The sequence below is a fragment of the Condylura cristata genome, unplaced genomic scaffold (assembly GCF_000260355.1).
Source record: "Condylura cristata isolate star-nosed mole 26May11 unplaced genomic scaffold, ConCri1.0 scaffold00003, whole genome shotgun sequence".
NCBI classification, from domain to species: Eukaryota; Metazoa; Chordata; class Mammalia; order Eulipotyphla; family Talpidae; genus Condylura; species Condylura cristata.
The window spans coordinates 69,978,590-69,991,142 of NW_004567104.1; the positions used below are offsets into that span (position 1 = coordinate 69,978,590).

The 12,553-nt window shown below is 39.6% G+C and overlaps 1 protein-coding gene across 2 annotated transcripts in view; it reads right to left on the bottom strand.

Annotated features, from left to right (window-relative positions):
• Positions 1-1,155: 1,155 nt before the first annotated feature.
• The window catches only part of GRIK1 (glutamate receptor, ionotropic, kainate 1), a 344,258-nt gene continuing 332,860 nt past the window's right edge, over positions 1,156-12,553 (bottom strand). The window contains exon 16 of one of the 2 annotated variants that reach the window (XM_004675333.1): positions 1,156-1,614. In XM_004675333.1, the coding sequence (XP_004675390.1) occupies positions 1,459-1,614 (156 nt within the window). In that variant the 3' untranslated portion in view covers positions 1,156-1,458. The remainder of the gene's footprint in view (positions 1,615-12,553) is intronic. The other variant, XM_004675332.2, reaches the window with a different exon arrangement.

Below are 12,553 nucleotides of genomic sequence, written 5' to 3' on the forward strand. Positions count from 1 at the left end.
AACCCTTCCCCAGAATCCTGGAGTGTTTCTTGGCTCTGCTCCTCCCTCATGTCCACTCCTGGAGTCTCTGACTGAACAAATCATACCTCAGAGTCCCTCCATTGCCCAGCTGAGACCCAGGATACAGTATCTTTTTCCTGGTTTCCTCAAAAATAGCCACCGCTATCTATTTTTCTCCAACTCTTTCTATACCCTCAGCCAGAGTGATGGCTGCCTGTCAGCTCCTTTGCACCCCTGCATCCTAGCCACACCAAATCCTTTTTCCTCTGTCCTTCTCAGCCTAGTCTCTTTTATTCCAATGCCTTTGAATATGCTGCTCCCTCAGCCTGCAATGCTTGCTTCCCCATCCTAGTCCTCCCTGGGGTGCAGGCCAGAGGGGCAGGGGGTGAGAGGATTCACAGGGTCAGAGTGGGGAGAAGAACAGGCAGATGAACTGAAGTATTCAGAGAGAGAGAGTGGGGAGCAGCAGGGAAACAGGAGAGATCTGCTGTGCCAGGTGGGTCACCTCCCTGGCTGGGGTATCGAACTCGTGCTGCAGTGGCTGTGGACAGCTTCATAGTACTGCGCTTTAATCCCTTGTGCCACCAGGGAGGGCTCTTGGTCATCAGTTCTTACCTTCACTGTACCTCCCTCCAGGAAGACAGCCTTGGCCCAGTACTAGGTGAAGCACTTCTGTTTGCCCTTCATCCAGTGTCTCTCCCTCCAGGTGCAAATCCTGCTTTCCTAACAGATTGCATACCTCTTCATTTTATGATAAGCTGTGTGAGGGCAGGGCCAGGCCTGTCTTCCTCATTAGCAATTTCCAGAACCTAAGAGGGTATTGAGACAGTGGTGGGCACCTTTCTCTTTTACATGAATTCCCCTATTTTAGTTTCCTCCTGCTTTATTCTCTCGGATCCTGAGTATCATTTAAATGATTTCTAAAATCAAACTTTAAAGCCCCCAAATGAATGATTTCACCTTACTGTAAGAGCTAGGTATTTGGTATCCATGAAGTGTTTTGTGTTTTAACTCAGTCAGAAGTGACTGTGTCAGTCTAAAGAGGTAAGAGGATTCATCAAAATAGTGAACAGCCCAGCTGATGGCATTTGGCAACCAAACTTGTGAACGGGAATAAGTTACCAGAACAAATCAACACTCAGACTTCTGGAAAAAAAAAAAACCCTGTTGTTTTATTATTATTTAGAAAGCACACACAGCAATTTATTGGGCAAGAGAGGAAAGGAAAAATAAGTGAGCATACAAATTCATTTCAAAAGAATTGGCGCCAATGTGCAAGCTATATCTCTCTCTGTGAGCTTTTGAAGCTTCTGTGTTTCTTATATCTGTATACATAATCAGAGTTATGTATATAGACATATGGAAACATGCAGCCCACTTGCTAGAAATCCTTTCTCCAGAAACCTGGAGCAACATATGCTCTCGCTTCCTGAAAGCTTCTGACGGTGTTCTCTCAGCTCACGCCACTGTCTCTTTCCTCTGAGTTCGTCTCTGATGACAAGTAAGGATACTTGTGAAGGAAGATTTCCCCTTAGTTCTTGACTTTTTCTTTAGCTTTTTCTGATTTTTGAGTGAGATCCCCAGTTCTTCCATGATGGCATTGAAAGAGAGACACTAGAGGACATGAAATAACAATGTCAGTTTTGACCATACTCTCTTCATTCTCCACTGAGCTGTATCTTGCCTAGATTTTTATGAATACAAGAAATAGGTGTCAGGCCACTCTGCCATGAGATAAATTCTCCATCAGTTCCCAACCTCCTCCTCCACCCGCGGGCCACCCGCCTTTTCTACTAGGGGACATCGGGACAGCAAGTTAGCTGGGCAAACTTTTAGGGTTTCATTCACAATGGCAGTAGTAGAAAATGACCCAGTTAAGAAAACCTCAAGGCTGTCAAAGTAGACAACTTACCTTTGCTGAGACACCAAAACAGAGTTAAATTAAGTCATTTCCCCCATTGAGATGTTCCAAACATTGATAGGTTTATCAAGGCATACGACACTTCAGTAATGCTATAGAAAATGAACAAACCTTCTCTACACCAAGGCTTTGTTTTTTTCTCCCATGAAACCTTACTTTGTTCCTAAAATAAAATCTAATTCTTGATGACTTTCCTTTCTGATAAAAAAAAGAAAAAAAAACAATTTTAAATTGTATATTTTCTCCAAAAAACAGAGATCTGGCAGCAGCAATGATGCAGCTGTGGTTGAAATGAAAATAACATGGTACTGAACTGCACAGTGAGGACAATGGCATAGTGCAAAAAGAAAATGGAGTTGAGGTTATAAAATGGGATACATATGCAGATGGCTTATATATGTAGACTTATCTATGACAATTTCAGTGTATCTACTCACATGCACAGTATATAAATGATATAAGAACACAGTTTGCTGTCATTTCTTCCAGCCAAGAGAGGATCTTCAGATAATAAATTTCTGCTGATAGGGATTTTGATAAAATAGTATTGTTTTAGATGAGATTACTCTTAAAATATCCTCTAAAAACCCAAAGTCTTTGGTGAAGTGTCTGGAAGTTCAAATATTACTTAGGTATAGTGAATTGACAAAACGCACGTGGTTGAAAACCATATTGCTACCTGCCACTAACTGATGTCTTGAAGGTTGTGAGAACCACACAGGGGTGTCCTGGAGTTTCTGTGTCCAAAATACAAAATGTCTGGTGTCCTTGTGTCAACATGTAACTCGTATGTTTGAAAATGTGCACTTTGCTTTGCTTTGTTTCATGAAACCTGTCACTTACAGTATTCTGTCATTTTCCCACTTGATTTGAAACCAGAGGTATAAATTTAGATCCCCGATGTAAATGAGTGGCCTATCAAATCTAAACCTTTAAACAAGTTAGTTGTTTGAATATGACTTCTTGTACTTTTATGCCTGAGGGCTTACAGGATTTGAAATTCAATTCTATTTTCCTAGAGTACTCAAGGTGAAAATTCAGTCTATGCCTATTAATCGCTTTAAATGGCAAGTTGTGGTCAAGTTCAGTGACTTGAAAGGAACTGCCATGCCGTACAGAGAAGAAATGCAAAATTCTTTCTATGAAGCATACAGCAAAACATGTTACAGCATGAATGTTACAGTGAAATATGTGAGGTTTATGTGTTTCTAAGACCAAAAGGCATTTTATAGTGTCATCGTGTGGGATCATGTTCTAGGGTTTTGCAACCTTTGCTTAGAGATTTATTTCAGTGGAAGAAGTACTATTTTTACACAGGATATTCCTGGTTTTAGGAAGATTGTTAACCTGGAGTGAAGGGAGAGAAGGAAGGAAGAAATACCAAGAATTTTATAAACGCTATTATACATAAACTCACAGTAACCTTATAAGGAAGGAGTTATTATGTCCATTTTATAGACAGGGAAATTTACTACTGGCGCTATGAAGTAATTTTCCCAAGAAAAATGGCTCATAAGAAGAAAAGTTCTCATTTGAACTCAATCCATCTGACTCTCCTAACTTAATTGCTTTCAATTGAACTCTTCTATGCTTGATTTTTTTTTTACATTTTATTGAATCACTCCAAAGAGCTTTTTTTTGTGGATTCCCTTCCCGTAAAAATATATGTTAGGAAATTCCAATTGACCTTTAAAAGGGCAATTTCTGCTTTATTTTAACTCTCAAACATATGCTTTTAAAGCCAGTCTCCCAAGCGACGTTCGGGTTGGAGACACAACCCGGAAGTGACTTGCTGGAATCCTTCATGTCCATTTACGAGTGGAGATGGCATCATAGCTCTCGTTTCCACAGTATGTTTCCATTAAGTCTTTTAAAAAAAAAAAAAAAATCCCAACCCTCCTCCATAGTATATATTGCCGGAAAGTACAGAAACATTTCTATCCTCTCAATGATCCCCAAGTATGGGCGTGTCCTTACCAGTGCAGGAGTGAATATTGTGTTATCAGAGTCAGCTTTCTGACTTTGATCACACTGACTGTGATTTCTTTTCGATTCTCACTTTGTCTCCAACTGTCAGAAAGAAAATGGCAAGATATTGGGACTGACCTTTCTGTTTCCAAGTTTTAGCTGCCGTCACAAGGAAAGATGACCTTTTAAGGTCCCTTTGAGCTGCAAGCTCAGGTAACCCCCACAGCTTCACCGTCACAGGAAATAAAACTGTGAAGGTCACTCTCAGTACAGAGTGGCAAGGAGGAGCACGTATTCATTCATCAATTTGCTGTTATAATCTCAGAATGAAGGACACATATACTATAAAATATGAACTTTTGAATTCAGATAAAATTAGAGTCATTTTCTAAACCTTCTATTTCTGGGTTTGGTTTTCATCAGCTCCCTCATGTTCTCAGAGCCATAGAAATATGACATTTAAGCATGAAGGTTTCAATTCCTAAACTCTAATTTCTGCAGAAACTATCAGACATCATGATGTCTACTTTGCTGCTTGCTGTAGAGACAAGAAAATTAGATGAATGACCCTCAGTCCTTTTTAGAAGGGAAAAATCCCCCGTCGCTTGGATGCCAGGTCCTTCCAACATGCAAGTAGTTCATGTTTTCAATAGATCTGCGCATGATCATTAATTACAGTGTGACAGTTTCCTGCTGTAGCATGCTGGAGTCACATTTCAGCTATGCTACCTAGTAGGTAGGTTACACCAGGCAAGGCATTTGTTTTCTCCTTCACTCAGCTTCATTATTTGTAAAGTGAGAACAATAAGTGTCCTTTTCATACAACTATTGAGAATAATTGAGTTGAGGAAGGTAAAGCATGCAGGGCAACGATTGACACTACTCTATTTCTTGAAAGTAAAATGTTAGACATCGCTGAAAATATTTTAAGTCTATGGCATTCACTGATGGAGAGATAGAGATGAGAGAGAGACAGAGTCAGAGAGGTGGGTGAATAGGGGGATGGGTGGGGAGGAGGAAGAATGAAAATGTTGATGCTACTTTAAGCCATTCTATGTCCTTTCTTGCACCAATTCCTTTGAATTGTTTAAGCAATGTTTGAATTCAAGTAGTAGTTCCATATATGCTTAAAGCATAGACTTTTCAATGCCTGTTATCATTGGTTTTACCCAGCCCACAGCATGCTTTCGTCTTTACGTCATACCTGGCATTATAGCAGCTTGTGTATTAATGACAGTATAGGTACTTAAAAGAAGGAGATGAAAACTAACTGCAGAGGCTTAAAACTAAACAAACAACAAAAAAAATCTTTGTGTCTAGGGATGACTGACAATGACTTCCTGTAATAAATTTGATAGAAAAAGTTATTTATAAGTGAATTTCTAGTAATAAACTATGGTAGTGATATTGCCATTTATGCTGATTCGGACACTATGCAGTGATAAAGTGTGTGTGTGTACAAGGAAGAGAGGAAGGGGGGGAAGAGAGAGAGGGAGGGAGAGAGACTTAAGCAGAAACAGAAATTATTCTGAGACCACACCTTCCATTAGAACTCTATTGGTTTTTTTTTTTTTTTTAAGATTTTTTTTTTTTAAAGATTTATTTATTTTTGCATACAGAACTGGGATACAGGCCAGAGACTCAGGGGCAGTGAGAGGCTTCACCAGAGACAGAGTGGGGATCAAAACAGGCAGATCGATGAAGTACACTGCTGAGGGGAGCAGCGGGTGGGTCAGGAGAGGTCTGCCACACCATGTGGTCACCTCCGGGGCAGGCGGGAATCGAACTCATGAGGAAGCGGCTTTAGATTCTCAGTGCTGTGCTTTAACCTGTTGCGCCACCAGGGAGGGCCCAGAACTCTATTGGTTTTAAAAGAAGAAGAATGTGTTTAATTTTGCAGAAAGTCCTTTCTCTCCTCCACTTTGTAGGTGCCTGTGGTATGTCCCTTGGGAGACAACTCCCTAAGTCTTTCTTGCTCTTTTCCTGCCATTCTTTGTTCTTTCTTACTTCCTCTTCGTGTGTTTCTGACTTGCTGACCACATGGGGCCTCCTATGGGTTTGATTTCTTGGTATTCATTTGAGCCTAAACATAAATTATTCTCTCCTGACACCTTTAAACTTATATTGCAAATTTTGCCCTGGAAGGGGTAGAAGGAGCTAATCAAGTTTCTCTTTTTTTTTTAACTAAAATAAACAGCTGCAGAAAAAGTAGTCTAGGTGGAGAGTCATTTTTTTAAGTTGTAGGAGTTAAATTATGTTTGAATTTCATTTGAATTTGCAATGTTGAAACAACTCAGGGTAGCTGCTGGGGATTAACTTTCACTGGTGCAAGCTTGGCATTGGATGGCAAGTATCAGAATGATTTCTCATTGTATATTTAACATTTATGCATTCAATAATTTTATTCATTGGTCCATTTAGGAGAACTACTTAGGAAGCATACCTTTCAGGGTTTTTATGACAAATTATTTTATAGAAATGCCGATCTTGCCAAGTATATAATCCAAATTTTGCATGTGTATAGGTTTCTCTCTTTTATTAGGATCCTTATTTAAAGACACTTGTGCTATGTGCCATTGACTAGTAAATTTTTACATCATAAGTAATGTATAAGTAAGAAGGATATATTTAATATTATCATTTTAAAGGTATAAAAATTTTTCATTTTATGTATAAAGCTGCTATAATTTGAAGGTAAGCTATGATTTGAAGTCTTTTTGTAAAGACCATTTTCAGTAAAATATAGACTATCAAGGAAGAGGCTATTAAGAAGTCATGGGACCAGAACAACTTCTAATATTTTCTTGGTTTGGTCAAATTACTGCCATAGTTCTGAGGTGCAAGAGTCTCCATAAATTTTTTGTTTTAAATCAAGAATGACAAATCAATTTTAAATATTTAATACTTTGAACATTGAATTCTAATGTGGAAGTGAAGCTATAATGTTCAGTTTTTTGGGGGGGGGATTGAGTTAGGAATCATTTTAAGTAATAAGGACTGAAGAATCCTATACAGATATGTGCACCCTTAAGATTTTGGAAAGTCTTGTCACGTATGTTTAATATCTTCACTGGATATTAGATCACAGGATAACTGATGATCGAAGAGCAGAGATCAGGCTTCCAACATCCCCTGCTAGTTATAAGACTCTAGAAATCACAGATGGATCAAGTCATGTGAACTGTATTCCAGAACTTAGGGTTCGAGTACCATCTACTCTGACTTTGTTAGTTTTCTGGTTTTATTCAGAATCCTTGGGTCATTATTCATATTACCATCCTTGGATTAAAAAAAAAAAAAAAGATAGAAAGTTGGTCATTCTAGTAGATTCCAGAACAGGAGTCAAAGTAAATTGTGTGTGAGAGTTATAGAGAAGTTGATGCTTACTTGAGTCTGTGCCCAAGACTTTGGGTGGAGGAATATAGACACTGAACTAAATCCTTCAAAGTGTGACCCCCCCACCTCCAATGTGGACCCCTTAAACTGACTCTTCACTCGATGCCCTAGAGCCTTGTCCTGCCTTTGGCAACGGAACACACAGTCCTGTGATTATTTTTCCCTAGCTCCAATTAATATCATAATTAAATATCTCTATGTCCCTTTACCTCTCCTGTTTCCTGCTTCATCTTCTATTTGCTTCATCTTCTATTTGCTCACCTGGAGTATGGTGCCCAAATTACATCTTTGCTGTCTGAACCTAGATTTTGTTTTATAGTTAGGGGCATAAATGAATATCCTGGAATGCCTTCTTGTTCCTTCAAGAAGGAACAAGATTTCTTCAAGTCATAAAAATAATACCTAACAGGACAAAGAGTTATTTGATGACACAGATACATAAGGATCATCTTTCTGTGTTCGTTTTTATTTAAAGATTTCATGTAGAAAAACTTTCTTCTATTAAAATAACAGTATTTTAGGCCCTCCCTGGTGGCGCAGCGGGTTAAAGCACAGCACTGAGAATCTAAAGCCGCTTCCGCATGAGTTCGATTCCTGCCTGCCCCGGAGGTGACCACATGGTGTGGCAGACCTCTCCTGACCAACCCGCTGCTCCCCTCAGCAGTGTACTTCGTCCATCTGCCTGTTCTGCTCCCCACTTTGTCTCTGGTGAAGCCTCTCACCTCCCCTGAGCCTCTGGCCTGTACCCCAGCTCTGTATGCACAAATAAATAAATCTTAAAAAAAACAACAACCAGTATTTTGTAGAATGGCATAGACTATATAGCATATCACTATATAGTATGCAGTATATATTACATTCTACAAAGTATATATAGTAGATCCCACCATCTGCATGTATATATGCCATACATGTGTATATAATATTCATGTGAAATATATGTGTATATAGGTAATACATATTTGTATACACACGTTTTTTTAAATTTTAAGAATTCTTAAATAAATTTTCACCTTGGATTGCTGAGGCATATATACCGAATCTCTAGGGGTATGGGATGTATAAGTTCATTCTCCTCTGACATCATAGGATTATGTTTATGTAAAATTAAAAAGGGAGGAAAATGCTGAGGCTATGTAACATTTTGATATTTATCCATGTACTTTTCTACTTCTGAATACCATCCTTTCCCCTGGTTTTAAAGTTGTAGCCAGAGCTTTTATATGTTAGGGATGACAGAAAGAGAAAAAGGGTCCAATTTGTAGCTTTGAACTCTTAAATAGACTTTTGTGGATCTACAGAGGCTGTTGTGTCTTTGAAGCTATTAATTGCGCCAGCCAAGGGTTTGAAAGAAGGAGAAAGGAGGTACTTTGAATGATAAAAGTTGGCTTTAGAACCTTCAGGGCCTAACAAATAGGCTTGGAGATGCCCTGCAAAGAGAATCATGTCCTGAATCTGCTTTCAAAGAGAATCATTCAGCCAGGCTATGGGAGAGTCTGGGTGCCGAGCATGCCTGAGAAGGGTCCCTCACCTGCCACTTCATGGAAGAAGAAGGGTGATGGTGCCCACCCCTTGTCCTAGATGCCCAGAGGACGTGGCCACTCCAGCAAAGAAGTGTTGTAGGGACCTAATGTCTGGCCAGCCAAAGACCAGTCTCTACTGGCCTTTGAAGCAAGCTCAAGAGCAGTTGCAACATTTTCCTGCCCCCAAAAGGACAAAAGTGGCTGGTAGTGATTGAGAGGAAGCTGCAAAATACCCAAGCTGGAAACCATAGAGCACAGAGATGTTTCTGCAGTAAAGATCAGCTTCTGGTGGGTCTTATGTTTGCAGACATAAGCATCTCCACATGATTAAAAAGAGAGAAATGTGGGTTTGCCTGCCAACCCAAAGTACCCAGGTTTCCTCTCTCCTCTCTGGAGTCACTGGCACAGGCCAATGTGACTGTCTCTGGCCTCTGGCTTCTCTCCTCTTCCCATCTCTCCTGAGCCTGCCACAGGCCCCCGTGGGAGCTGGGAGCCTGCATGCTCTCTGAACACCAATTTCATGTGTATATAACTAGACCTGAACTGAAGTTTGAGATGACACACGGGACAGGGGACCTCACCTCGTGAAGAGGGTCTTGTCCTTCCATCCACTCAACTAAAAGCTGAGTTAGGACCATAAAAATAACTTCCAAGAAGTTCTTTGCATGCCCTTCTACAGAGAACGACCCTGCCCTCAAGTAAAACTGAGCCCAATGTGGGACTTCTCCTTTTCACACCACGTATTTACGTCATGGGTACAAATCTCACTATAGCGGCTTTCGCCTCTGTGTGATGGGTAGGCATCTGTGGTGAGAGACACGATGCATGCCACTAAGATTAATAATAATAGGGCTCACCTTAGCTTAAAGATCCCCTTCTGTCAGTGGACTTTGTAACTTCAGGTCACTCAGTCTTGGTTTAAAACTAAGGTATTTTGTGACTAGTGGCTCAGTGAATCAAGGTTTCTGCCCTCCTCTCTTCTCCTCTTCTTCTCCAGGGACAGCTGGACTTATGGCAGGATTAGAGAAGGTCTGGGTTGGGTGATACTCGGAGAAACTGGTCCACCTGAACTCTTCCAGCTGTTGGTTCTCTCAGCCCTTCCATACCTCTTGATTAGAAAGGACCAGGGTTTGGGGACGCTTTCTGGGGGAAGGCTGGGAGGAAGCAGGACTCTAAAGTTGTCCAGAACTCACTGCCTAGACATTGTTATTCTCTGTTCTCAAGATGTCTGGCTGTGTCTATAATCAGTCTTGCCATCTTTAACATTTAAGGAATTTTGTGACAGGAAGAGAGCTTTAAATGCAACTTTCCTATGCTACAGATAAGGAATCTAAGAATGCAAGAGGTATAATGATTTACCCAAAGACATATAGTTATTCAGAAATAGCTGAGTATCTTGAATTCTTGTCTTTTGGTCATCAAGTCACCTTTCCATTGGTCCATAAATATCTTTCAGAGTTTGTTTGGCTTGTAAGACAGTGCCAGCTTGTACACTGGTAAAATTACTTATAAATGGATGCTAATTACTTCCTAGTTTCTTTGTTAATTGATGAGTGTTTAGACTTCCAGGCAAGAGAAAGCTTTGCACAATTACAGTAATAATCTGAGTAGTGACTTCTTCAAATTACTTGCTAAATAGGCTGGTCAGATTATAAAAGAGATGAAGTTGAGAATGCTGGAGAATATCTGATGAAGTGCTAATGGACACTGAGGAAAGAGAAATACCAGGTTAGGTTGGATACTCTGTGGACACTAATTATTTTTATGGTGGGTAAAGACTCCATGATTAGGGTAATAATCTTATTTGAAGTTGGAAACATCTGAGTATTTGTATATTTTAAATCTGAACACTCCAGTTGAAAACCTGGGCAGAAGAAAATTCTGGTTTAGCCAAATTAAACATGTTTTGCTGATCAGGGGAAATCAGTAGCTTTATCACTTAGGTTTTGCTCATTATTTTTTGTGTGTCTGAATGTACACACCAGGACCTAGAAACATGTTGTGTAGTTTGACTGATCAGCCACATTTAGGCTGATTAGGCTGATTTAGGCAAAGGTTAGGTTCTGTAGGGGATGAAGTCACACAGCACATTTGAGATGTTGATTTTCGACCACCAGCATTTCCTTATCTTTGCAAATGGAATTTCTCTGAAAATATAAAGGAGAGCTCCATTTTCCATGTATCACTCTCTGTGGGGAGGATTTGGAAAGCAAAAATGATTGCAAGATGCTTGTGCATCTGTACATAAAACCCCATAACTGTGAGACGCATAATGAAACGGCTCCTACAGGCAAGCTAAAGCTGCAGCAGAGGCTGGAAATTTTTCATTATCTGGAAAGTTAATTAATAATGTCATTTAGATGTGCAGAAAATACTAGAAAAAGAAAAAGAAAGCAGGCTTTCTTTCCCTTTTGCTTTTCAAGACGATTCAGGTAACTTTTAAATTGCTTACTTAGAAATGGACCTAACGCAGAGGGTCAGGACCTGGATGCTAATTAGAATTCACTGTAGTGCTGTTTGGCCACAGATGGCTCGTATAGAACATAATAGAACACTAGTCAAATGCAGTGAGGTGTTTGGAAAGAAGTTCCCTTGGATAGGTTTATGAGGTGCATTATCCTATCATCCAACTGATTTTCCAAAGGGCATATTCTCGCCCCTCCATGCATTGGCTAGGTACTTTCAAATTTACTGGAAAGAATCTAAAATAATTCAATGCATAATTTTAGTCGAAAGCCAAATCAGCTTTATTTTTTCCCCTTATTGCATTAGCTTGTTAGGAGGCACGTTAGACAACGTAATATGCTCCATAGTAGCTGATATATTTATCTAGTCTTTTCAAGTTGTCCTGCACTCTTCTTAGGTTGCAGTGCTATTTCTCCAATTATAATTCCCATGTTAATGAAAACCTACACTCACCACCTAATCTGAAGTCATATGAGTTTTCATGAATACTTATGATTCCCAGCAACCTTAGAATTATTGGGAAAAATCCTCTTGTGAGAAAAGCTATTTTAAAAATCCTTTATTGAAGATAGTTTTAAGGAAAACTCATGGGCATGACCTAATTTTGGAGAACACTGGGATATTGGAGAGAATTTTGGTGAAAACCAATGTGTACTGCTGCTTTTAAGTATTTGCTTTCAGATGGTGATAAAAATGCTAATTCCTGGCTTGCACTTACTAGAGATACACCCTGTTGTCTGTATTTTAAATAACCTCCTGAGGATTCTGAGATACACAGAACTCTGAGAACCAAAGACTTAAAAATGGAATTTGAGAACTTTTCTTTCATGTTAAAGCCTTTGCCCCCCCGACCCCTGTCCTGGAATTTTATATACGATGGCCCTGGTGGGTCACTGTGATCTTCACAGTAATTCCTTGATGGAAAAGTGGTCATTTACTTGAGAGCATGTACAAAAAGAGGAGGAGAATATAACTAACTCAATCTAAGATGAGTAGAGGTTACTCAAGAGGGGAAGGGGCAGAGACAAAATAGTTAGCTACCTCATAGCTGCTTTTTGTAGGCTTGACAAGACTTTACAAGGAAACGTGAAGGTTATCAAGAGAATGCACTGATATTTCTATCTCAAAGAACTGCATAGCTTTTTTTGACTGCCCCCTGGACAGTCTACTGAGTATTGAAGATTAAATATTTGCTTTATATGTGGCTTGGAATTAGTGATGCTACCTTTGGAATCAGTTAGTAAACAGCAACATTTACTGAGTGCAAGTGAACACATAA